The following is a 27,614-nucleotide window of genomic DNA, read 5'->3' on the forward strand; positions in this document are numbered from 1 at the left end:
TGGAGTAAGTGCCCCTGGGCACCTGTCTATGGAGATAGGCTTGCTGTGCCACAGAGTGAGAGAAGCTGAACACCTTCTGGCTGAGACTTACTGGTAGAGTAGGTTGCCCCTGGGTACTTACTGGCAGAGCTAAAGAGCTTTGTGACACTTGTCCAAGCAGGGCAGAGGCCAGGTTGGCCCTCGGGCCAGGGAGAGGCCTGCCTGTGGGAATGGCCAAGAAGCTTTCCCAGCTGAAGAACTGTATCCCTGTGTTGTCTCCTGAAAAGTAACCTGTTACTTCCCTAATAAACACCATAACTGTGAGTATGGTCTGTGAGTTCTGTGTGGTCATTGCAATGACTTGCCTAACCCAGAAGAGATGTAGAGAGTGCTTTGGGAGGGGTGGTTGCTGTCAGAATTATTAAAAAGGTTTGAGAGAGGGGTGATGTCTTTCCCTCCTTGTAGGCATCAGCCTTGGGCTGTTGCTGCTGATAGTGATTCCCTCCCCGCCCTTGTGAAGTTAGAGGAGGTCTGATGTCCTGACGCCACCGTTTTACCATCTGCCAATGGATGATACATTTAGCTGGCAGCTCCCCCCCACCCCTGCCCAGTGGTTTATAAAATAGTGATTCATCACATGATTACTGGCTTCTTAGACTTGATGAAGTGTTCAAAATTTGTATTGCCTTGTACAGGAATGCTTTGCTAAAGTTCACTTCACAGCATTACTGTTCTAGCTTTTAGACAATTTCAGGATTGGCTTTAAAAGTTTAGTCGTTTACCCAGAAAGAATAAACCCAAGGCAGTTTTAGTGTTTTTGATACATATTTTAATAAAGAGTGAAAAAGTAATTTTTATAATTTTAATTACTTTAATTGTAGAATGCTTATTCTCTTATTTTATTCTTCTCTCAAGCCATACATGAATTTTTTTAGCTGTACTTGAATTTCGATGAAGGTTTAAAATACATAGTCTTTTTATGCAAACAATTTGCACCTTCCATGTTTTTTTACTAACCTTCCCCCAGAAGGTATTTTCATAAGTGCTGTATGCTAATTTTTTACAGCAACATGTGAAACAATGACACGGGGGTGGGGGTGTGGTGTCAAACAAATGTAGAAAGCATGTAAAAACTTGGTACATTTTGACCTTTGGATTTACTCAGCTAGTTTTTTTCCAAGAAAGATGATTAATTATCGGGGAAGATCACGGAATTAAAAAACAAAACAAAACACAAGATTTGGGGAGCGAGATGGGGGACCCTTTGAAAAGAAACAGATAATTAGATTTGTTCCAGGAGGCTTAAGTTGAGCTTATATAAAGATAAAATAAGAGATTAGGTAATATTTCTTGATCTTTTTCATGAGTAACAGTTTATGGTTGGGGGGCTTCTTTGTGCCTCTGATACAGGAGGTTGTCATAATCTCCTTGCAGTGGTGCTTTTATGAGGGTGTGTGCAGTGACACAGATCTGTTCAAATAATTCCCATCTTGATTTGGTAGGACCAACAAGTTCCTTTCCATTATGTGGGTTGTTGACACACTTAAAGCCTTTTTCTTTTGGTGCTACCACCTCGAGAAGTGGTTCGTTAGCCTTTTATTGTTGCTCGTGGTGACTCCGTGGACAAGCAGAGTCCATTGGTGCTCTGTGTAAACATGGGCGCCACATGCCCAGGGTCTACATTGAGCTTCCAATATTTCAAATCTGTCCTGATTTATCCAGCGTCATAGAAAAACATTGTTCACATTAATTTTACTTTACATTCTGGCATTTTTTTGGGGGGGAAGAATCTATTCTTGACTTGTTTTGATCTGCGATTCTTACTAGGCATTGGAAACTTAGCCCCTGCTTGGGGTCCCAACATGATTCTATTTCCAGAACTAGTTTCCATGGAAGGCGACTTTTGTGGGATAACCTGACCTTGTTGTTGCCGTAGAGATTTCCTGCTCCTGAGAAAGAGGGATGGCGTTTTCCTGCAGAACGCACAGATGCTGTCTGTGACATCCAACAGAGGACAAATAGGAAAGCTAGAAAGATGTACAGGAGAGTATTCAATGAAGGGTGCCTTGGTGGTACAGCGGCTGAAATGCTCAGCTGCTAACTGAAAAGATGAGTTGGTTTGAACCCACCAGCCGCTCTGAGGTAGAAAGATGAGGCAGTCTGCTTCCACAGAGATTACAGCCTCGGAAACCCTCTAGGTCAGTTCTGCTCTGCCCTGTAGGGTTGCTGTGATTTGGAATTGACTCAGTGGCAGTGGGTTTGGTTTTTGGTGTCTGTTCTTGTGATATCCAGAATAAGGCTTTATTAGGAGGTGAGAGTCAGCCAGGGTCAGAGCAGGAATGGCTGTGGTGGGAGCTGCACAGAGGTCCTTTGTCCTTTGCTGTGATCAGGGATGGTAAGGAAGGGTGTTATGAGGAATGACTTGCTGGTGTCAGGGTGGAAAGGTGCTGCGTTTATGTTAAAGGAGCCACAGCCTAACGCTCAGGTGAGCAGGTAATTTATTGTCCAAGTTGGGACACTTTTGAGAATTTAAGAGGATGTTTTTTTTTTTTTTTTTATTGATAATAACACCAAGACAATTCCATCAAGACTGCTGTGAGCAAACTGGGCTGTATGGGTTCCCCTACCTAATGCAGTTGTTCAGAGTTTATTTGGACGTTTCAGAAAGGTAGGTTTTTTGGGAAGAATTTATCTTCTAGGAATGTGCTTTTTTAAGGCTGAGAGAGATTAGGGCTATTTCTGTTTAAAGGCGCAGAAAAAGACGACACCTAAACCTAAATGTAATACTAGCATCTAAACTGTCAATGCGCAGTTTAGTTTTCATACGTTACTATCTCGAAAACACACCGTGATCCATGAGCAATGAAAAAACATGGACCTGGAAATGCTGTTAATACTTATGTTTTCCCCCCTCCCTTTCTAAGCCTTTTTGCCTAGTTAATTAATCCTGCTCAGAGATGTTTTGCTGACAAATACAGATAGATCAAATTCATTGTTATATGAGAGGGGAAAATGGCTTTTAGATATGAGATTGTCTGGCGTAGTGAGCAAGCGGAAGATTAACTTTGACACCAAACAGTCTGCAAACCCCAGGGACAACCAGAGGGGTGGGCCTCTAGCAGCAAAGGAGAGCTGGCAGCCTGCCAGGGCTATGGGTCTGCTGTGTAATGGGGGCCGTAAAGGGATCATGGTGGCAAACTGTGGTTTGGACTTTGGGTCAGAATGTGAAGAGGGGATTGGCTCCATAACAACTCCTCTGAGTGTAGTATTTTAAACGGTGTTGAGAAGGTGAGTTGTCATTTTTTATGCTCATGATTTAGTTTGCCAGTGGAATGAGGCAGAGGGGCAGATCTTAATATACAGTCTTCTGTCTCAAGGTCCTTCAGTTACAGTGGGAATCACATGGCCAGTATGTCACCTCTCTGAGAACAGATGGAGAGGCTAAGTGATCATTATTTCTGTTAGGACCTTAAAAATGGGCTCCTTGGGCCCAAGAGACAGAAAGGGCCACATGAACCAGAGACTACATCATCCTGAGACCAGAAGACTGCCCTGACAGGGAACACAACAGAGAACCCCTGAGGGAGCAGGAGAGCAGTGGCATGCAGACCCCAAATTCTCATAAGACCAGACTTAATGGTCTGACTGAGACTGGAAGGACCCCAGTGGTCATGGCCCGCAGACCTTCTGTTGGCCCAGGACAGGAACCATTTGTGAAGCCAGCTCTTCAGACATGAATTGGACTGGACGATGGGTTGGAGAGGGATGCTGGTGAGGAGTGAGCTTCTTGGAACAGGTGGACACTTGAGACTATGTTGGCATCTCCTGCCTGGAGGGGAGATGAGGGGGTGGAGGGGGTTAGAAGCTGGTGAAAAGGACACGAAAAGAGGAAATGGAGGGAGAGAGCGGGCTGTCTCATTAGGGGGAGAGTAACTGGGAGTGTGTAGCAAGAAGTGTATGGGTTTTTGTGTGAGAGACTGACTTGATTTGTAAACTTTCACTTAAAGCACAATAAAAATTATAAAAAAAAAGGGCTCCTTGGGTGACGCAGATGATTAAGCACTCAACTGCTGATAGAAAGCTGGGCAGCTCCAACCTGCCCAGGGGTGCCCTGGAAGAAAGGCCTGGTGATCTGCTTCCAAAAGGTCACAGCCATGAAAACCCTGTGGAGCGCAGTTCTACTCTGATGCACGTGGGGTCGCCATGAGTTGGAATGGACTCAGTGGCAACTGGTATCCTTAAAAATGCAATCAACAGGTCATAATTTACCTTGGAATGAAAATTTTCTGAGGAAAACAAAAAACCAGGTTTCTTTTTTTTTTTTTTAATCATTTTATAGTATGGTTGAACAGAAGAAGCTTTTTAGGTTTTATAAAACCAATAATTCAGTGATTAACTGGTAAATATATTTTATTAAATATGGAACCGAGAGCTGTGAAATGGTTCAGCTAGTTTTTAGACAAAATGTTTATATTGTTTCATAATTTTAAAATGAAATAGTGGTTGCTCTTTATCTTTTTTTGTTCAAAGAAACGAAACTGTATATTCCTCCAGTCTGAACATTTGAGCATCATGTTAAATGACACTTATTAGAGACCAAAGATGAAAGAAGATCTAACTGGTTGTTGACATCTTAATTTCCATCTTTTTGTTGAATTAAACTTAGCCCTGAAGTTACTGTGGCATTTGTGGATGTGTGACCAAAAATACTGCATAGAAATTGAGCTTCCTGATGTGTTTCTCCTTATCTGTTGGTCTGTTTGAAGGGTCGCAGGTTGCTTTCTTGCCATGCTGGCCTCAGGATTGGAGCCTTTGATGTTGGTGTGGTCTCATGTGGTAACCTGTGTCATTTCCTCTTACTGATACAATACTTCCTTTGCAGTTTTGGGAGGGAGGTTTTCCAGGTACATGCAGCAAGAAAGAGAAAGCAGCTGGACAAATACAAATTGAGAGATCAGCCTCTTACATCTTAAGAATTTGGGAACAGATAGTGGTGATGGTGGCACAGCATAATGAAAATAATGTCTCTGAATCGTACATGTAAAAATGTTGAAATGGCAAGTATCTTGTTATGTATACACCCACTCCTCACTTATTGACATGATTAATTTCCAAAGACCAGGTTGTTATATGAAAATTGATGTTATGCAAAAATGGAGAATGACAACAAAATGGAGGATGACTACCTCATTACCCAGCTGCCAAATTACATCATTACGTAACTGCCAAATTAAATCATTACATAAATGCCAAATTACGTCATTTACTTAACTGCCCAATTACATCATTATATAATTGCCAACCCACTGGGAATTATGACCCAGCCAAGTTGACGTGTAACTAATCTTACCCATGACAGTCAGCGTTACCCAGCTTGGCATTTGTTACTGCCAGACATGTCGCTAATGTGCAGAATAGTCAGATAGCAGACTTTTTACTGTTGTCATAAATGCCAAGTGCTGGGTAACGAGATAGTCCATAAGTGAGCAGTGGGTGTATTCACCCCACTTAAAAAAAAGAAAAAAATCTTAAAGGCCTCCTGGAGTAGCAAACCTACCATATATATATGTTATTTTTGCCTGTTAATTGTAGATTAAGAGCTCCTCACTCCTCAAGGACAGATCTTGACAACTGTGGAGATAAGAAAAGCTCTGTCAGGCTGCCTTGAAGTAGCCATGTTAGAGTAACTGAAGATGTACGTATTGAGGACAGCCTCTTATTGCTGGGCCACGTAAGGGGTCTTTTAAAATCACTTTCGGTCCAAGATAAGTATATTTATTTAATGGCAGGGTAATGATTTTTTCCCTTATGTAGACCAGCACGAAGATTATAGTTAAGCTGTGTTAGACTTAAGGGTGTTTATTGTATTTAAAACACTAGGGGACTAATTGGAAAGGTGTATAGTTATTCGAAGGAGCCCTGGTAAGTGTTCAGCTGCTAATCAAAAAGGTCGGCAGTTCAAATCCACCAGCTGTTCTACGGAAGAAGGCTGTGGCAGCCTGCTTCTGGAAAGATCGCAGCCTTGGAAACCTTATGGGGCAGCTCTACTCAGTCCTAGAGGGTCACTGTGAGTTAGAATCGACTCGACGGCAGTGGTTTGGTTTTTTGGTTTGGTATAGTTATTTAAGTACGAAAATAAATTCTTTTCTATTAAAACTACTGTTTGTTTTCTCTTTTTATTATTTGTGTTATTTTCATTTAGTTGCTTTGGAGTTGATACTTCAGGCAAGACCATTTTAAAAAAGAATATTCTTCAGTTGATTGGCCATTTAGTAACCTAAATCTGTTTTTAAGACAAATTTCAAGCACGTCTACCACACCATATAATGTAATACAACAAATATAGAAAGTCTAATTAGAACTACTGTATTTCTACGCTAATAATGTGTACCTTCTAAGTTTGTTTGCCAACTATGTCCTCCCCCGTGAGATATTTTCGTAAGTGCTGATCTGTTGAATTTTTACATGTTGCTGTAAAAAAATTAGCATAGTGTGCTTATAAAAGTACATCACAGGGGGGAGGGTGCAGTTGGCCTACAAATGTAGAAGGCATGCGTTGTATAAAAATACGGTAATTTAAATTCAAGGTAGACTTTAGTGTAAATGACCACTAGATGGCACCATGAGAACTCTAAATCTCGTCTTTACTAGGCTTATCCTAGGCCTTTCTGAATTAAAAGAGTGGATTGCATACTCAGCTTGAAAAAGTTATTTTTTCTCCTAAGTGCTTATCTACTGTTTTATTTTTATTCACTGCCTCTTATTAATTGAATTTGCTTTTGGAAACCCTGGTGGCATAGTGGTTAAGTGCTACGGCTGCTAACCAAAAGGTCTGCAGTTCTAATCCACCATGCGCTCCTTGGAAACTCTACAGGGCAGTTTCTACCCTGTCCTATAGGGTCACTATGAGTCGGAATCGACTCAACGGCACTAGGTTTTTTGGTGGGGGAAGTTCGAAACAATAGGAAAAAACAGGTTATACTCTCAAGGTAAACATGAATGAGAATGTGTTAGTGTGTGTAAGTAGGTATGCACAGAAAACAAATAGTACATACTGATTCTTAAAAACAAATGATAAATAGTGACTCCTAAAAACCCCAGGACTGTTGCAGGTGATGTTGGACATTAGGAGCTTAGGGGCTGGGTGGGGCAAGTAATACAACACTTGGTATGTCGTGGGAATCAAGGTTTTCCAGTGGAAAGACCGTTAGAAATAGTACAGTTTAAATCTCTTACTTGGCAATTAAAAAATTAGAATTTCAGAGAAGTTAAACCATGTGCCTAAGGCACTACAGGTGTTTAACGGTAGTCACAGAACTGTGTTTTGAAATGAAGGGATTTAATTTTATGGAGGGGAGGCAGTGAAAGTACACATTCTATGTAGAAGGCCAGCGTGGGCGACTCGTGTGCATCTAAGAGGTTTGATTTGCTGGAGCCCAGAGACGGTTCTGGAGAGAAGCAGGGTAGTAAAAGGTTCTTTAGATAAAGAGGAAGCTGACTCATAAGAGATCTTTATTGCTCATAATGAGAGGACTGTATTAGGGTCTGCCATTGTGATTAATGCATAGTTTTCTGAGCCTATTCTGTTTTACACCAAATGTACAGTAGATATTTTGATGTACTTTTCATAGGTTTTCAAGGGTGAAGCAAAGACATGTCCCAAGGACATTAACAAATGTGAAATGTCAAAGGAATGTTTTTTATTTAGTGAACAGTATCTGTTACTAAATGATGTGTTGGTAATAAAACGCAGGAAGCTTAACTAGCATCACTTTTTTTATCTAGGTACTCACTTAAAGTCGTATTTTGAAGGGCTGATTTTTTAATGCAGATTGATATGCGTGTCACCCACCTTTGTTCTGCTGGGCAGGTAGCTTACTTTCTGCCTGAATCATGAGTCATTGCTACCACAGAAAGTATAAATTCGCTTCACTGATGATGGCGATAGTTGAACCTTAGAACTCAGTGAAAGCTATCAGGTAATAATGTTGTTGTCGTTAGGTGCCGTCGAGTTGGTTCAGACTGTGGCGACTCTGTGTGCAGTGCACTGCCTGGCCCTGCACCATTCTCACAATTCTTAGGCTTGAGCCCATTGTTGTAGCCACTGTGTCAGCCCGTCTCGTCAAGGGTCTTCCTCTTTTTTGCTGACCCTGTACCAAGCATGGTGTCCCTCTTCAGGGACTTGTCCCTCCTGATAATGTATCCAAAGTATGTGAGACGAAGTCTGCCATCCTTGCTTCTCAGGAGCACTATGGCTAGCCTTCTTCCCAGACAAACTTGTTTTTTCTTCTGGCAGTCTATGGTATATTCAATATTCTATGCCAACAGACGGTAATGTTAATGAGGCCATGTATTTTATATATAGTGAACTACCTCTTCTAAAGGAAACTGATCTTTTTACAGCTGGTCTTCAGATACAGATTTCTGATAGTTTATAAAGATTTATTCTATGTTGACTCAATCTTTTCCCCTAGTGCCGTCTTTTAAAGATGGTGTCCTAGACAGACTTCACTATACTGCCCTACTCTGAGCAGTTCAGAGCACAGAAGGCAAGGGTTGGTAGGTGAACTGGGATGTAAATAAACCCCTCTGGTCTGTAGCTGCTTTTTGATGAGTCACCTGGGGCCCTGACATAGCCCTGAGACTTGAATCTCTGTGATATGAGCTTGGACGTAGAACACTTTCATATAACCTTTATACCCATTTCCCCCATATCACCTTCAAAAGAGGCTTAAGATTTTTGACTTGATGGTGTGGGTGAAAGCCTTTTACTCATGATGGCCCAGAGGGCCACTGTGAGCATGGATTGACTTCAGGCTGGTTTTATTTCGACAGATGGGCTCCATATTTTATCCAGTATCTGTGGTGACCTCTGCCCCAGCCACAGTCTTTCCAGCTTGTCTGTTCTAACTGAGGGCCTCTTGCCTGCAGTTCTTTGTATCTTACCGGTTAACTTTCTGGATTTCTCTACTCGTCTGTCTTAACTGAGAGCCTCTTTTTGCTTATAGTTCTGTGTATCTCACTGGTTAAGTGAGTTTAAGAGTTTTAGTCTCTGCTTCAAAGAGACCTGGTGGCACAGTGGTTAAAGTGCTCATCTGCTAACTGAAAGGTCAGCAGTGCGAACCCACCAGCTGCTCCATGGGAAGACGTGGCAGTCTGCTTCCATGAAGATTGCCTCCTTGGAAACCCTATCAGGCAGTTCTCCCCTGTGCTGTAGAGCCGCTGTGAGTCGGAGTCACCTCCGTGGTACGCAACAACAACGGTCTCTGCTTCGTGTGGTATTTGTAAACAGCTTTGTACAAAAGCAGTGGAATGGTCGGATTGTGATTTCCAGGATTGGACAAGTACTGCATGAAGCAGATGTAGTTAGGATATATGATTACCAAACTGGGCACTTAGTATTTACATGGGGAAAGTATTTATGTGAGATTCACTCTGCGGTGTGCAAGGGCGTTTTGAAATGTTTTCTTCATTTCTTTGAGCTGGTTGGGGAAGACGTCATTGAGAAGAAGGGAATTTAGGAATTGCTTAGATATGGAAGAGAGAGATATCAGAGAGTACTAGAAGATGCAGAGTTACAGTGTGTGGGGGCGAGAATTGAAGGGTTAGGATTTTCAGGTATGTAGGGTGCAACTTAAGTGGAGAATTAAGGAAGTAAGTTAGGCAAGGAAGAGGTATCAGTGGTTAGATTGCTCTGAGCGGATCTGTCTTTACGTTCATTTCTAAGTTCGGTCAAGTTTAGGACTTGTCGGCACTGGCTGCTTGATGATTTCACACAGGTTTACATTTCAAGAATGGTGTCTGTGGTGCAGTGGTTAAAGCACTTAACTACTAACTGAAAGGCTGGTGGTTCGAATCTGCCAGCTGCTCCATGGAGCTTCTCCATGGGAGGGAGAAGGATGTGGCAGTCTGCTTCCTTAAAGACTTTAGCCTTGGAAACCCTACCGGAGCAGTTCAGCTCTGTCCTACAGGGACGGAGTCGACTCAGTGGCATTGGGTTTTTTTTTTTTTTTTTGTGGGTCTGTATAACATACCTTTATTATCAAATAAATTCCAAGTTTTAGCCCTTGCTTCATCTCCTTTGAGCCTTTAGATACCAAGATTTAGGGTATTTCATGGAGCAACAAAGGATAGAATAGGAGTCACTTATATCCCTACCATACAGAGAAAATCTCTGTTAATATTTAATGTAGCTTTCCAGCCTTTTTATTCCCCTGTGGGTATGAGTGTGTTTGTGTACTTTAATTAGAATTATAGTACACACATTGTTTTGCAGTTTGTGTTTTTACTCGAAGTGTCATGAATACTTCATCATTAAACATTCTTCTGTAACTTAATTTCTAATAGCTATATAGTTTTTTCTCGTAAGGATGTATTATAATCTATTAGGAATTTATTGTTTTCAATTTTTTTACTAATAACTTTCGTGGTGGACAGTTTTATATGTAGACCTTTTTGCACATCTCTGTTTTTGGTAGAAAATGCTAAAATTCTGGGTCAGAGATATAAACATTTTTTGGAGTTTTGCTACTCTTTGCCAAATTGCCCTCTAAAAATGTGAAACCATTTTATTCCCTCCAGCATGAGAGTGTCTGTCGTATATATGCTGATGTAAGAAAAATGTCTTTTTGTTTCCCTTTGCTTCTTCCAGTTAGGCTTTTTTTTTTTTTTTTTTTTTTAAAAAAAGGCCTTTCCCTAACCAGCTAGTTTTTGTTTACTTTTAAAGATTCTTCATTTAGAAATTAGGTAGAATATGAAAAGGAAGCAGTTTGTATAGAATGTATACTTGCTTATTTTGCTGTCTGACTTTCTCCCTAGGTGTTTTAGTGGTCTTCCTTTTCTGATCTAACTTCATTTAACCATGATCCCCTTTGCTAATAGAGCAAGGTGGAAGGTGAGAGGAAGTGTGGCTGTCACTAGGTTTTTGTGGTCAAAGGGTGAGAATCTGAGTACACATAACTTTAACCTCATGCACTTTAGTATTTCTGTTCTCGTTAGAAAGGAAAGTCATGGACCAGTACAAGGTGACAGATCGCGGGAAGGTTACAAGACACCAGAGAGCAGACAAAGACCTGTAACACAGCACTTCCTTCCTCTTGTGATTTGCTGTATCAACCGAAGGTTTTGTTTCAACTTGTCTATTTTTTTTAATTAATTTCAGTGGACCAGATCACGTAAAGGTACCATTTGAGGAAATAAATTTGCACTGAGATACATAAAAGATTTTGTAATGGGTGTTGTTAAGAATCCCTTGTAAAGTTCATGTACTTCTCGGAACGGTGGGTAAGTAACTTTGTAGACCGATGGACGAGATTTTGATGGTGAAGTGTTGGCCGTATGAGCGAAAGGTCAGAGGATTGATAAGATTTCTATTTGGTCGAGTAAATTTGTCTGAGATTGTGGATTTGATGAAACCTTGTTGTTTTTAGAGAACAAAATTAGTTCGTTCTGGGCATTTTAAGGATTAGGAAAAGAAACAAAACAAAAACATGAAACTAACGTGAGGATATCTTGAGAGGGTGCCAAACTAGTGTCTAAAGCTGATTTGTCATTTGAGCTTAAAAAAACCCATTGCTGTTGAGTCAATTCCGAGTCATGCTGTTAGTAAAAAATGTTTTTGCCGTAACTTATTTTATCTGAGATCAAGTGACCATTTCAGTCTACAGTAGGGGTAGCAAACTGTGGCCTGTGAGCTGAGAATGCTTATTACATTTTTAAATGGTTAAAAAAAATCCAAAGAATAATATTTTGTGACATTTGAAAATTTTAGGCTCTTCAGATTTCAGTGTCCATAAATAAAGAAGTTTTATTGGCACACAGGCTCACTCGGTCATATATCGTCTGCAGTGTCTTTTGTACTACAGCAGAGTTGAGCCATGGTGACGGAGACTGTGTGATCTATAAAGTCTAAATATTTACTGTCCGTCCATTTATGGAAAAAAGTTTGCTGACCCCAATGTAGAATTAGCCTTTTTTTTTTTTTTTTTTTATCTTGGTGTATGATCCTGAGGAAAGAATTTTCTCCTTAATATATTTTCTTTCCTGACGAACTTGGCGGTCCTTATTCAATGGTGATCCAGACCTCATAGTTGTTCGCCCTCTATTTTCCACACAACCTTATTTTCAGTCTTATTTAATGAGACTGAGCAGTGGCCTTCAGTCGCCTGGGTATCTCTGAGATCTTTTCAGGAGGTCTGCAAGGCGAAAACTATTTTGATGATAACATTGGGGTGTTCTTTGCCCTTTTTGCTGTATTAACATTTGCACCAACGGTATAAAAAGCAGAGGTGGGTAAAGCCGTTGTGCCTCAGTGTGAATCGGGACTGCGACACCAAACTGTACCAGTAATCACTGTGTATGTTTGCAGTGAAACCAACGCTAATTTCACTTAGGAATGTCCTTGGTGCAGCTTTTATTAAATCACAACCCTAGAGACATGTCTTTTTAATATTTTGTGTGAGGAAACGGGCAGTAAATATAAATCACTTCTGTGTACTGAACTGCCGTGGTTGTCTGGAGGAAAAGCACTTGGACGGTTGTTTGAACCGTGAGCTGAATCTGGCTTTTTTCATGGAACACCATTTTTGCCTGAAAGAACTACTGACAAACTAGTGTTATTCAGATGTGGGTGTTTGGCAAATATTTCCTTGAAAGTTAGTTAAGTGAGCTGACGCTTCAGGGAAAAGAACTCAGTATTTGTTGCTAATGATAAATTTGAGCTTTCAGCCTCAGATTAGGGTTTTGGAAAACTCATATCTGCCACTGTAACCTTGACAGTTTCGTGATACTTAACGTAATTTTCTGATGAGATGGGAGTGACAGTAACACATTTTTTGGGGTGATTGATGTTACAGACTTACGTTGGTAAAGGACCTGTTCAAAGTGCAGGACAAACCAATGAATTTTAATGTGAAGGAATATGAAAATTTTACTGACAGGACTTCATATCCCACACTGCAGCTGAGCTGTAAGGAACTACCACCTGTTGAGTTTTGGTGTTGTGTCAAAGAACAATGTCCATAATTGTCTGAATAGGCTAAAATTCTTACCCTCTTCCCAATTACATATCTGTGTGATATTCTCTTCATATCCTTCAACCAAACAACATATGGCACAGGTGGAATATTGAGTACAGGAGCAGATACGAGAATCTAGCCATCTTCTGTGAAGCCAAACACTAATGAGATTTGTAAAAAATGTAAAATAATGCTTTTCTCACTTTTTTTTTTTAAATATATCTTTCATAAAATTTGTGTTAACATGTAATGGGCTTTAAAATTTTATTTTAAAATGAATTAATATTTTAAAAAGTTCTCAGTTTTATTTTCCAAAATGGTAAATATTGATATAATCCACATAAGCAAAAGCTCTTTGGGGGTACTCAATCATTTTTAAAAGTATAAAGGGGGGTCCTCAGACCAGAATGTTTGCGAACCGTGGCTGTAGATCACGCTCATTTATTATCAAGTCAGTCATGTGAAATGGGAGAAGTGATTTTCACTGCTTAAGTTTTAATTAAAAACGAAAACAAACCCGTTGCCATTGAATCAATTCCGACTCATCGCGACCCTATAGGACAGAGTAGAACTGCCCCACGGGGTTTCCAAGGAGCAGCTGGTGGATTAATTATGTTTGTTAGAAAGCTAAGGTGCAAATGCAGACCCAAACTCTCTCTAAAGCTTGTGGAAGAGGCTGAAACAATTAACATTCCTAAAAATTCAGTCCTTAAAAAAAAAAAAAAAAAAACTAAACAGCATACTTTTTCAAATATGGACGGTTATCTAAAAACACAGCTGTGAGTTTGCACTGTGTAGGCACTATCATAACAGTTACGGTTTAGTGATAGTCCGTTATGCGTTAGATGCATTAACACTATCCCTTAGGTAAAGCCCAGCATAACGGATAGTATCACTAAGGGACTTGCTGTTGGTCACATTGGAAATTTTAAGAACTGGGATTCAAGCACTTTTTAGTCTGACTCCCAAGCTCTTACTCTTTTTCTTTTATCGTAACACTGTTGTTTACAGCAGCTGTGTGTAGAGTGACAGCTTTCTATAAACAGTTTGCAAGGTCTTGTGGTACAGGCTTTTTTGGAAAACGAGGCCAGATAAAGACATGTCTTCAGTTTTAGTTGATAATTGGGGCAAGGAGATGGTATTCCAGAGGTATAGAGAGACAGTGCAAAATGAATGAACTAAGCTGAGTCAAGTGGCTGGACGGTGACTCCCATCAGTACATCACAGTACATCCTAACTGACTTGGATAGTATGAAAACGTGAATAGCCAGCATGATTTGTACTCTTTTGGCTGATTCTTGGTTTAATACCTGTTTACCGTTGTGGTCCTGTTTCTAGGCTTCTCCAGTGACAGTGATCTGGTGTCTCTCACCGTCGATGTGGATTCCCTTGCTGACGTAGATGATGGAATGGCTTCCGATCCGAATTCTCCGGTTAGAACTCCTGGCCTCAGTCTTCCTTCGGATTCTTCAGCACCAGGGGCTGCAGCTTCCGACAGTGAACAGAGCAAAACAGAAGAAGAACGGGAAAGCCGTAGCCTCTTTCCTGGCAGCCTAAAACACAAACTTGGCAAGAGAGATTATTTGGAGAAAGCAGGAGAATTAATAAAGCTGGCCTTAAAAAAGGAAGAAGAAGAAGACTATGAAGCTGCTTCTGATTTGTATAGGAAGGGAGTTGATTTACTCCTAGAAGGTGTTCAAGGTACAGTTTTATCTGTTTATTACTGGACCTGTTCTGATGTTGGTACCTGGGGAAAAAGTATACCTGTATGACTGGGGAAAATAAGTATATCCCTATCTTCTCTGTAATCCTATATAGAAACGAGAATGGAAAAGAGAAATTACCGAAGCTTTAATGACCTACATATGGATATGTACTTTTAGTTAAGTGAGATATAAGGCAGTTTGAGAGGTATTTACCGCTATACTTTGAGCAGTTAATCCACATTACAGGATTTTTCTTTTTTTTTTTTAATCAGCAAGTCTCCAGGTCTTTTGTGTGAATGTGGTTCGTGTTTCTTCTGACCTGGCCACAGTGGTTACCAGCCTTCAGGTCTCGGAAGTGTTCACAGGGATTCTCCAGCATGTTTACTCTCGATAGCCTGAAGAGACAAAATGAAATGTGTTCTTAAACAGTGTGGAGGGTTGTTGGCTTTGCTGCAATTCTGTTCTTCGTTGGGTGCAATAAATCCTCAGCTAATTAATTAATGTAGATGATAACAGGACGTGTAGAGCTGAACGTAGCTGAATGTGTTTAGGTAGCCTTTTTTTTTTTTAAAGCATTAGCTTTTCTTGTAGTCATTTACCTTTTTCTTGTAAAAGCAGAATGAAGCATGCCACAGTAACACCACGTTTGGACACAGCCATCAGGGGTTGATGTGACTGTGGTGTAGTGGGTTTCCTTCCAGGAAATCGTCATTTTCGTGTTGTTCTGTGGTCTTGGGCTTTTCAGTGCCGTTCAACTCACCACAGCTTCCTGTACTGCTAACATGTTACTGCAGTACCCCCCTCGCTCTGCTTGGTCTGTAGTCCAGAAGTCTCCTGGAGTCTTCCTAGAGGATGAGCCTTCAGTCTTATGATGGGGTGGGATAAGGGTGCATACCTGGCTGTGTGGAGTGGAAGAGGGAGTATGTGTGTGGGGTGGGTGGCGGGGCGGGGCCCTAACTGCTTCTTAATGTGGTATTTTGATCAATTCTTTTGTTTTTAGCTTTGACCCCTGTATCCACAGCTACCTAGTGCTGCCAGTTCCTGAGCTTTTGGAGTGTTACAGTGCCATGTCAATCAGGCTGCCTTCTTGAGTTTCCCCAGCTGGTGACCACTCATCCATTTACTCTCCAGCTTCTAAAATTTTGTCGCTGCTATTTTCTCTCCCAACCCCATTGTCCTTGTGGGGTTTTGCCTGAAAAAAAAAAGGAGTCTTTTACTGCTATGTTTACGGGGTTTCAGGAAGAAGCATAGCTAAGTAAATGTGACCAGTCAGCCGTCTTTCCGTGGGTGTTCATCTTCGACGTTAGCTGCCCATTTTGTTGGGCCTGGAGATGAAAAAGTTGTTAACTCTTTGTGTGTGTAGCAATAAGGGCAGTTGGAATCCTGTTGTTTATTTTTCTGGTAGAATAACTGTCTTACTGAGGTTGGTGGCATAACCATTTGGAACCTGTTATTGCAAACTTTCAAGGAATTGATTCTAATATAAATTTCCTATTAATTTTATGTCTTCTTCGTATAGTTATATAATTTTAGCTATCACTTTTAAGGTTTCTGATTGATAATTTTGAAGCCACTTTTTCTCATGGCTTGACTGGTATGTCATTTTGATCCTAATTTTGTTTTTCAAATGGTTTCATAGTCTGTTGGCATTTGTTTGCTTGCTAGTAGAGCACTCTCATCTTAAAGCTGTGCTCGTTTTGTGCTTTGTCTTAACTCTCATTTTTGGGCTGGGAGTTTAAAATGGGGATGAGTTGCAAATAATCTGCTCTGATATTTTTCCTGTTTCTTTCCAAATAACTATGTGCTAAAACGTCACGGGTATTTCCTTGACAGAAGATAAAACGCATCAGTGCGACATTTTTCTGTCTAAAAGTTGTCTCCATTTAGCTTCAGAGCACTTCGTTCTGCTACCACTTGATGGCACCAGAAAAATAAAAGTCTTTGCTTAAGACGAGAATGAGGAATGCGCATCAGCAGAGAACAGAGAACATTAAATGGCCTTCGCTGATTCTGGTGCTGAACCGTTTCCACGTCAGAACTTGGTCACCAAACCTGTTAGATCTCTCTCTGAAGGGATGTGACCAGTTAAACTTACTTCTCCTATGTAACTATGTGTCTGTCTTCCGGAAGCCACAATCTCCATTCCTGACCTAATTTTTTTTTTTTTGTTGTTGTTGTTATATGCCATCCAATTAAAAAAGTTATTAATTTGGTCAATTCGATTCATATAAATTGTGGAAACCACTATCATAAAACAAAACAAAACACGTACCAGAAAGCCCGTTGCCATCGTGTTGATTCTGACTTTTTCACCAGTGTGTTAAACCATCTCTGTGTAATCCTCACACTGCACATGTGACTGTCAGATGTAAGGTCACAGCAGTGCTGCTCCGTGGATCAGTCACCAGCTACAGACAGATGGACATTATCCTTTAATTTATGGGGAGGTTGGGGCTGTAGCGTGTGAGCTTGGTTTGGCGTTTGTGAGCGGAGGAGATGCTTCCTTGGGGAAGGACTGTTCTAGTGTCAGAGAACTGTTCCTGTGACGTAACCAGCAGTGCTTGTCAGTCAGTTTAGGTCATTTTCATTTAACTTTTGCTGTAACAATTGTTACCTGTCATCTTGATTTGGATTGGCATGTTTTGTGATAAAATCATAATTTCTAGGTATCCAATAATCCAGAAAAAAAGTCCTCCAAGGCTAAGCAGGAGTGCTTTATACAGGGGTTCTTCTGAGTTGGTGAGTTTTGTTATTTCGGTGTTAATAGCCATATGAATACAGAAGCGTTCACCCTGTGGGAGCTTGTCTGATAAAGATGGCCTGGTTGTCTGCCTGAACTGGCATTTGCACAGCTGAGGCCAGATGCCGAACACGGTAGAAGCAGTTCTGTTTTTCTGTCCAGCAGTGAGAAAGCATACTCTGATAATGGTTGTAACTTGGCATTTTCTTTTTGAACCTGACACTTAACTCCTTCGGTCTAGAAATGGCTCTTGAAATTAAGGTATCTTCCATTCTAAGTCCTCAGGTGTATATGGATTTAAGAGAAAAAGTCCAAAAGTCAATGTCGAAGGAATCAGCATGGATCTTTGAAGAGACTGTAGAATATCTGTATCATCCTTCTGTTACTGGAAGTGGTTTGACTCATCCGTAGTCACAGTGTGAGTTTACTGGAAAAGGTGCGATAACGTAGAGTGGTTAACGGGTGACATAACGGTATTAATGAAATGTTTAAATAACAACAATGACAGTTTGTTATCTATTACACGCCTGTTGCTGTGCAAGGAGTTGGCCCTACATTATTTTTAATCCTCAAAACAACCCTATAAGCTGAACTGTGACTGGTCATGTGCCGAAATTTACAGGGTGCAAACATTTAATGATTTTAAGAGCTTGGCACCTAGTTATCAAGAATAATTTAAAGCAGGAAGCTACCAGATGGCGGGCATTGCCAGCAGCACCCGTCTGTGGGCTGCGTTATGAATTACAGAGTTCATTTGAGATTTGCTGGTTTTGTTTAGCTTGTTCCAGGTGCCAGATTTGCTGGTTTGCTATGTTTTAAGGTAGGTATTGTAATCCCCATTTTACAGGTGGAGGGAACTAAGACACATATAAATTAAGCAGTAAGAATTTGAGCTACGATTTCAACGTAGATCTTTCTGAGCCCTAATCTTGTCTTCTTTCACTCTGTCTTGCTGCTTCTCAGGTATTCCCCTCCCCCTTTTTTTTTTTTTTTATTAGATTAGCTTTTATTAAATGGAGAAGCAATATGTCTCCAGCATCAAACATTTTTAAACTTCGTTTTGAATGTTCATTCTGTTTCCTACCATCCGTTTGTCTGTTTGTCCATGTAACTACCTATCCAGCCCCCTGATCGTTCAACAAGCATTTACTATTTGTACCTACCAGGCACTGTGATAACGAATATAAAAATGGTCTTGTGTAAAAATGCAAAATAAAAAATTGAGCAGTAGCCCTACAAATATGAGATACTTCTGTCAACCCCATAACATGTTAATATGACCCATGAGCATGTGGTCTGTATCTTGTTGAAAATATCCGGTGGACTTACTCAGCCACAGCTGTTGCTTTTCTCTTGCTGCTGATGCAGCGCTTCTCTGATGTCTTTCACTTTTTCTCCTCTCACTGTCTCCTTCTCCGTGCCCCTCTCTCCGTTTGCATTTAAATCTCCTGTGTCCTCCATAAAGCTCACAAGGAAAAGCAGTCTCCTGAATGTTGTTGCCGTCTAATTTTTGTTTGAAAATCTTACTGGTACTTTGACCAGTGAGAATATTTCTTACTTTAATACCCGACTAAGATACGTGAAAAATCTTCCGTGGTTTCATTCTGGCAAATAGTGTAATAGTATAATAAAATAGTACAATAAAAGTAAAAACCATTTTTATATTTTTTAATCCCTGGACAGATGTGTGCTAGGCTTTCTGAGGTACCCAAGTTTTGAATTGTGCACTGAGGTGCATCGTTCCATGTCTCTTATTGGGTCTTGACTGTTCTTCCCCTTCCCACAAGGAGCAGAGTCCCTGAGAAGTCACTAATCTACATATGCTTCTAGGCTTCCTTTGAGTCATTTGAAATTGAGCTATGTTCTATAGGCTTGGTTCTAGAACATGATCAAACCAAAACCAAACCTGTTGTTTGAATCGATTCTGACTCACAGCAACCCTATAGGACAGAGTAGAACTGCCCCATAGCGTTTCCAAGGCTGTAATCTTTACAGAAGCAGACTGCCACATCTTTCTCCCATGGAGCAGCTGGTGGGTTCGAGCCGCCAACTTTTCAGTTAGCAGCTGAGCGCTTAACCAGTGTGCCACCAGGGCTCTCTAGAACATGTCTGGGCCCTATGAATGTAGTTGGTCTCTGTTCACTCATAATGATGTATAGTCAATGCTGTAAAAAGCAGCCTGGGCCATTGGCTTATTCCTTTGGAAGAGAGTTAATGAAATATTAGGGGACCCAAGGAATAAACTTGTTCTCGTGGGCTTCACTGTTGTCAGTCCCATGAATTTTTTTGTTGGAAGTAGAAGCTGAAAATCCTGATTTGCAGGTAGCAGTTCTATGGCTTATCAGTGGGATGAAGTTTTATTGCAACAATTTGAGCTCAGGGCTGAGACTGAAATTTTTCTGGATGAGAAGAACTGCCCTCAGCCACTGTTCTCTAACACTGAATGGATTTGAAACTGGCTTTTGTTAGAGACTTGATAATGTCTCTTATTGAATTCAGCTCAAACTTGGAAGGGAAAACGTGCTTATATGCAAAACTTATAGCGTGGTAAAGTTATTCTTATGACATCTAACTCTAACTCATAAGGAACGACAAACTGTGCTGTCAAAAGTTAAAACAAGAAGTGAGGTTTCCATGCCCATACAAACTTGCAGTAGGTATATTTTCTGAGCTCAAGGTAACCTTTTTTGAGTGTTGATGCAAACGGAAAGGGCATTTTCATGTTTCAAAGTCCATTTATTCAGTTGAGGAGCTTCCACCTAAACTCCATCGCGATTGATCTAGAATGTGATGACATACTAAAAAGGCAAATATCTAGATTAGAATCTAATAGAATCCTATGAAATTTTACTAAGTAATAAATATGCTCAATTAAATCATGTTCTTGTAGATTGGCATCAGTGTTTGGTTGTATCTATCTGTGAAAATGAGTATGTCTTGATATAGAGCTGAGAGATGAGCTTCCTGGGTTGGAAAGCACTACACAATGTCCACAGCGTGGACCCAAGCACGCCGGCGGTCACAAAGAGGACGCAGGACTGGACAGTGGTTTGTTCTGTGACCCAAGCACGCCGGCGGTCACGAAGAGGACGCAGGACTGGACAGTGGTTTGTTCTGTTGTCGGTGGGGTTGCCATGAGTCAGAGTTGATTGGATAGCAGCTAACAACAACAACAATCTGTGCAAACATACTTACAAAGATGAACTGCATAAAATCTGGTTACTGATAAGCTTTAAGAGATGAACATTTGCAATCAAACTTTTATTTTTTATTGATGCGAAATGCCTAGAGCAAAAAATTAACCATTTTAAAGTGCACAATTTAGTGGTATTTCGTACATTCACAATGTTTTGTGACCACCTTCTCTATGTAGTTCCAAAACTTTTTCATCATCTGAAAAGAAAACCTGTACCCATTAAGCAGTTGGTCTTCATATCCCCTTACCCCTAGCACCTGGCTTTCTATTTCTATGGATTTACCTATTCTAGATTTTTTACATAAATGAACCATATAATATGTGGTCTTTTGTGTCTGGCTGCTTTCACTTAGCATAATGTTTTCAAAGTTCATCTATGCTGTAGCATATATTAGTACTTCACTCCTTTTTATGGTTGACTGTCCATTGTATGTATATTCCACACTTTGTTTATCCATTCATCGGTTGATGGCCGTTTGTGCTTTTTCCACCTTTTGGTAAAAATATACAAAAAATGACAGAAACTGTCCTGAGGAAGTGCAGACATTGAACTTACTATACGAGAAAAAGAATTTTAATGAATTGTATTATATATGCTCAAACAGCTAAGGAAGCCATAGACAGAGAACTAAAGGAAACCAGAACAGTGTATGAAAAAATAGGGAATATCAATAAAGAGATAGAAATTATAAAATAGAACCAGATATTTAAAAGAACTAAAACAGAAATTCTGAAGCTGGAAAGTGTAATAGTTCAAAAAACATAAATTCTGGAGCTGGAAAGTATAATAGTTGAAATGAAAAATTCACGGAATGTTTCAACAGCAGAAGAAAGAAAGGGTGAAGGTGAAAGTAGGCCAAATGAACTCACCCAGATGGAGGAGCGGAAGGAATAAGGGAAGAAAAAAAATGAGCAGAGCCTAAGAGGGCTGTGGGATACCATCAGGTGCACTAGCACGTGCATTGGGGAGTTCCAGAAGGAGAAGAATGTGAAAGGGAGCAGAGAGAAATTGGAAGAAATAATGGCCAAACACTTAATAAATTTGATGAAAGACATGAATCTGCACATGGAAGAAACTCAAGGAATGTTAAGTAGGATAAACCCAAAATGACCCACGCCGAGACATGTTATAATCAAACTGTCGAAAGCCAAAGACAGCAAGAGAATCTTGAAAGCAGCAAGAGAGAAGCAACTCGTCATATACCAGGGATCGTCAATGAGATTAATAACCAACTTCTCATCAGAAACCCTGAAGGCCAGAGGCAGTGGGATGACATATCTAAAGTGTTGGGGGATTATCAACCAAAAATTACATATTTGGCAAAACTACCCTTCAAAAATGAAGGAGAAATTAAGATATTCTGAGTTAAAAGCTGAGAGACTTTGTCACTAGAAGATCTGCCCTAAGATGGAGCCCTTCAGGCTGAAATGGAAGGACACTAGACAGTGAATGGAAGCCATGTGAAGAAATAAAGATCATCTTAAGGGTAACTGCATAGGTAAATATAAAAGCTATAATTACTATATTTTTGGTTTTGGTAATTCTTTTTGTTTCTTATATTATTTAAAAGACAAATGCATAAAATAATTATAAATCTCAGTTAATGGGTATGCCATATACCATTCTGACTCATAGCGACCCTGTAGGACAGAGTAGAACTGCCCCATAGGGCTTTCAAGGCTGTAAATCTTCATGCAGGCAGACTGCCACGTCTTTCTCCCGTGGAGCAGCTGGTGGGTTCAAACTGCCAACCTTTTGGTTAGCAGCTGAGTGCTTTAACCACTGCACCACCAGGCCTCCTTGGGCATACAGTATATAAGATGTAATTTGTGACAAAAAAAAGAGGGTGGGATGGAACTGTATAGGTGTAGAGTTTTTGTGTGCTATTGAAATTAAGTGGGTATCAGTTCAAACTAGATTGTTATATACTTAGTATGTTAATTTTAGTCTCTTATGGATTGAATTATGTCCCCCCCCAAAATATGTGTTGTAAATCCTAACCCCTATATCTGTAGTTATAATCCCAATTGGGAATGGGTTTTCTTTGTCGCTGGTGGCTAGGTGGCATGGGTAGAGCCTCCAGTCTTCAGGTCCCTGCCGTGGGTAGGTGAGGCCCCTGTTTAATAGGTAGAGTGGTATCAAATGTCAAAAACCTGCCTCTCTACCACACAGCTGAAACAGTTACAGTCAGACCTCAGACAGATTCGCCCTTATACTGTAACAGCCAGATCCTATCTACTGTAACGGGGCCACCTGGATCTATGCAGGGGTGAAGACAAAATCTGTGGACTGCTTGTACCTGGACTGGAGCCGCTTCTGCTCTAAGTTTCCAGATTACGGGGTCAGCAGCATATTTTTCCTGTTTGTTAGTTTGTTCCTTCTCCAAGGCCAGGGTAATGGCTCAGGGAGCACAGCAGGACCTATCTCAGGCCCAGGGAAATCAACTATTAATGAAGCTGGCTTGGGCAGAGGGAGGAGGGATCACATAGATAGGAGAGAGTTCTTTCAAAAGAAGGAGCTATTAGATCTGCGCAGTAAATTAGACAAAATCACTTATCTTGTGCAGAGAGCTCTGTTTTATCCCAGATTCCGGAGGCTTGTGTAGATAGTGTGTGCTGGCTCTGTAGCTGTGCCAGGGGCTGGGGCTGCAGCACCTCTCTTGCCTTCTTTTGCTGAACCAGCTGCATCCTAGATGCTGCTGTCGGCCCCACTGAAGTCACACCAGGGCATCAGGTTTGTGCCCCTTCACCTGCCTTCTTTTGCTGGAGCAGCCGCGTCCCAGAACACTACTGCCAGCCTCGCAGGGGAATAGAGGCTGAGGTGCTGCCACCGACGCAGCAACTCCTCGCTGCTTCTGCACCGTCTCTCCCACCCTGTCACTCGGTCCTATTTCTCAACTTTGCCTTTGATGCTCAGGGTATGTAAAAAATCGACTCACTTGTTTTTTCGGGCCTTTGTTGTAAGAGGGACCACCGGAAGCATCTGACTACCCTGCCATCTTGGCCCCACTCTATTACCTGGAGCGCGTATAAACAGCACCCCAGAAATGCTAAACTGCTGTCATTTTCTCTTCTGTACCTGGAACCCATTAATCCTGTGTCTTCAGACAGACTCACTGTTTTGCGTTTCTGTTCTGTTTCTGGCCCATTGATTTTTTTTTAATTGTGGTGAAAGTCACACAACATAAAATTAGTTATTTAAAGCGAACAATTCAGCGGCGTTTAGTGCGTTCATAATATATGCAAATACCACCCCTTTCTAGTTCCAAAATATTCTGCTTTCTGTCTCTATGGATTTACTTACTTTGTACAAATGAAATTTTAGAATATGTGGCCTGTTATGTCTGGCCCCTTTCACTTATCTGATGCTTCCCAGGCTGATCCACATAGTACCATGTTTCAACACTTCATTCCTTTTTACGGCAGGCGATGCTCCACTGTATGGATATACCACAGTTTGTTTACCCGTTTCTCTGTCGACGGACATTTGGGTGGTTTCTACCTTTTGGCTGTTGTGAATAGTGCTATGAGTATTCATGTACAGGGATTTGTTTGAGTATCTGTTTTCAGTTCTTTTGCATATCATACCTAGGAGTGGAATTATTGGGTCATATGTTAATTCTGTATTTAACTTTTTGAGGAATTGCCCAACTATTTTCCACAGTGACTACACCGTTTTACATTCCCACCAACGATGTATAAGGACTTCGATTTCTCTACATCTTTGACAACACTGTTCTTTTCTGTTGTTTTGACTGTAGCCATCCTAGTGGGTGTGAAGTGGTATCTCATTATGGTTTTAATTTGCATTTCTGTTATGACTAGCATGTTTCCCTGTGCTTGTTGGCCTTCTTGTTTGGAGAAATGTCTGTTAAAGTCCTTTGTGCTTTTTTAAATTGGGTATTCTTTTTTATTGTTGAGTTTTAAGAGTTATTTACATATTCTGGATACTAGACCCGGAACAGATACATGATTTACAAATATCTTATCTCACTTTGTAGTTTGACTTTTCACTTTTTTGATTATATCCTTTAATGCATAAATGCTTTTAATTTTGATGAAGTCTAATTTATTTTTTCTTTTGTTGCTTTTACTTTTGGTGTTGTGGCTAGGATTCCATTGTCAAATCCACGAAGATTTGCCTTTATGATGTCTTGTAAGAGTTTTATAGTTTTAACTTCTATATTTAGGTCATTGATTCACTTTGAGTTAATTTTTATGTATGCTCTGAGGTAGGCTCCAACTTCATTCTTTTGAATGTGCTTATCCAGTTGCCTCAGCACCATTTGTTGAGATTGCTCTTGACCCATTGAATGATTTTGATGCCCTTTTCAAAAAACAATTGCCCATAGATACATGGGTTCATTTCTGGACTCTCCATTCTGTTCCATTGGTTTATATCTTTATCCTTATTCCAATAAAACAGTGTTTTAGTTACTGTAGTGTTGAGGTGAGCTTAAAATCAGGAAGTGTAAGTCCTCGAACTTCCTTTCTTTTTTTTTTAATGTAGTTTTGGCTTTTTGGGGCCCTTGCAAATTTCATACAGATTTTGAGGAGTGACTTTCCCATTTCTGCAAAAAAAAAAAAAAAAAAACCAGTGGGAATTTTGGTAGGGATTGCATTGAGTCTGTATCAATTTGGGGAGTATTTGTATCTTAATGTTAAGTCTTCCAATCCATGAATATGGAACGTCTTTCCATTTATTTAGGTCTTCTTTAATTTCTTTCAGCAATGTTTTGTAGTTTTCAGTGTACAAATCTTTCACTTCTCTGGTTAAATTTATCCTAGTTATTTTGTTCTTTTGGATGCTCTTGTAAACAGAATTGTTTTAAATTTTTTTCCAGATTGTTCATTGCAGATGTATAAAATATGATTGTTGCAGAGTGTAGAATATTGTACCCTGCAACTTTGCTGAATTTATTAGCTCAATCGTGTGTGTGTGTATTCTTGAATTTTCTCTGTATAGGATCATTTCATCTATGAATAGAGATAGTTTTACTTTTTCCTTTCCAACTTGAAAGCTTTTTGTTTCTTTTTCTTGCCTAATAGCTCTGGCTAGAACTTTGAGTACAATGGTGAATAATAGCATTGAGAAAGTGGGCATCGTTGCCTTGTTTCTGATCTTAGGGAGAAAACATTTGGTGTTTCACTACTGAGCATGATATTAGCTTAGCTGTGGGTTTTTCAGAGATAGCCTTTGTCATGTTGCTGAAGCTCTCGTCTATTCTTAGTTTTTTTCAGTGTTTTTCTTTTTTTTTATCATGAAAGGGTGACGAATTCTATCAAGAGCTTTTTCTGCATTCAGATGATCATATGGTTTTTTTTTTTTGTTCTATTAACATTTTGTATTATGTTGATTGATTTTCTTATGTTGAACTGCCTTTGCATTCTTGGGATAAATCCCACTCAACCTCAGAGATTTTTTTTTTCCTTATATTTGAACCCAGTTGTGCCTTTTTGCTTTCTCTTGTGTGTTTTGTTCATCATCATAATATAATTGGAAAGGAGGAGCTCATTGAAGCCTGAGCCTATTGTCCACCTTAATCTGGAAGCTGAGATGGTACTTTTGAAGAGGACCTCTATTAAACAAATTCAGAATATTTCTGTTATAAAACACTTTTCTATAACCTTCTTTATTTTACAATAAAATGTGCTCTTCACTGTAATACTATAAATTGCCTTTGTTGAGAATTTTCTACATCTTACTGTTTTGAAACTGGGTAGAAGAAAGCATTTTAAAGCAGCAAAACAGATTTTATAAATAGAAATTTGAAGTGAATTAAACATGCTACCTGTTCTTCTGCCCCCCTCCCCGGCATTCTGCCTTTTCTTTTCTTCAGTTGGTCTGTGAAGTGCCTGCAGCAGGAGAAAGCAGCTACTAATTCGGTGAACTCAGAAGGAACTATTTCACAGGTTCAGAGGGAATGCTTTAGGTTACCTATTCTCGACGTTCACAGATGAAAGGAGGGTTGCTTTTAAAATTACCTTGTAGGCAGGTCAGTTCTTCTTTTAGTTTTTGTGTTAGTCTGGCTGCTTTCATTGACAGGCAACAAAAACCCAACCAGTTCAGAGAAGCTCACATTGAAGAGTGTTTTAGCCCACATAAATGGAGTAGTCCAGGGATTACTTATGGCTTGATCCAGGTGTTCAAGCAGTGTCACCTGGTCTCTGCCTTTGTCTTTTTATTTGTCTTTCTGTCTCTGTGCACACCTTGCGCTTATCTCCTTTCTCTGATTTTATTTTATTTTCGTGGTGTGGAAGATAACCCCCAGAAGTTCCAGGTTTACAAAGGGCTTTTAGTCAGCAACCTAGAAGGGGAGGGTGTTTCCCCCATCGTCCCATTAAAACCCCCAGGGAGGACTCCACCTGGCCTGGCATGGGTCATGTACTCCCAACTCTGTTATCTAGCTAAAAAACAAAAACCTAACCCATTGCTGTTGAGTAAATTCCAATTTATAGTGACCCTATAGGGCAGAGTAGAACTGCTCCATAGAGTTTTCAAGGAGTGTCTGGTGGATTCGAACTGCTGACCTTTTGGTTAGCATAGTAGCTCTTAACCACTATGCCACCAGGGTTTCCTAGCTAGGGAGTGACCTAATTAGATGTAGGTTATTCACTCCTTCCCAGGCAGGAGGGTAGAGCTATTACTAGTGGACCGCATGAACTGAACAGCAAGACTGTAGGATGTGGGAGGGGTGGACCCAAATGAGAAATGGGTATTAGGCAGAAACAAGCAAAACAAATTGAAATGTCACCTGTACTTTCCTTCCTTAATATGCTTTTCCCCACAGTGCCGCTCGATATGCTTTTCCCCTCTGACTTCAAAAAAAAAAGGTTGGTTGTTTGTCTTATATGTTTCTTAGATGACAATTCTCTAGAGAACAGGCATCGTATCTATTTACTATTAATTGAAGTATAATTATATACATAGAAAAGCTCATAAGTATATAGCTGTGTGAATTTTCACACGTGGAACA

At 40.2% G+C, this 27,614-nt stretch overlaps 1 protein-coding gene across 6 annotated transcripts in view; it reads left to right on the plus strand.

Annotated features, from left to right (window-relative positions):
- Positions 1 to 27,614, plus strand: part of RPS6KC1 (ribosomal protein S6 kinase C1) — a 197,226-nt gene that overhangs the window by 67,723 nt on the left and 101,889 nt on the right. For all 6 annotated transcript variants that reach the window (XM_049868346.1, XM_049868348.1, XM_049868349.1 and 3 more), the window contains one exon: positions 14,334 to 14,696. In XM_049868346.1, coding sequence (XP_049724303.1) covers positions 14,334 to 14,696 — 363 coding nt within the window. The remainder of the gene's footprint in view (positions 1 to 14,333; positions 14,697 to 27,614) is intronic.

Source organism: Elephas maximus, chromosome 24 (assembly GCF_024166365.1).
Source record: "Elephas maximus indicus isolate mEleMax1 chromosome 24, mEleMax1 primary haplotype, whole genome shotgun sequence".
NCBI lineage: Eukaryota > Metazoa > Chordata > Mammalia > Proboscidea > Elephantidae > Elephas > Elephas maximus.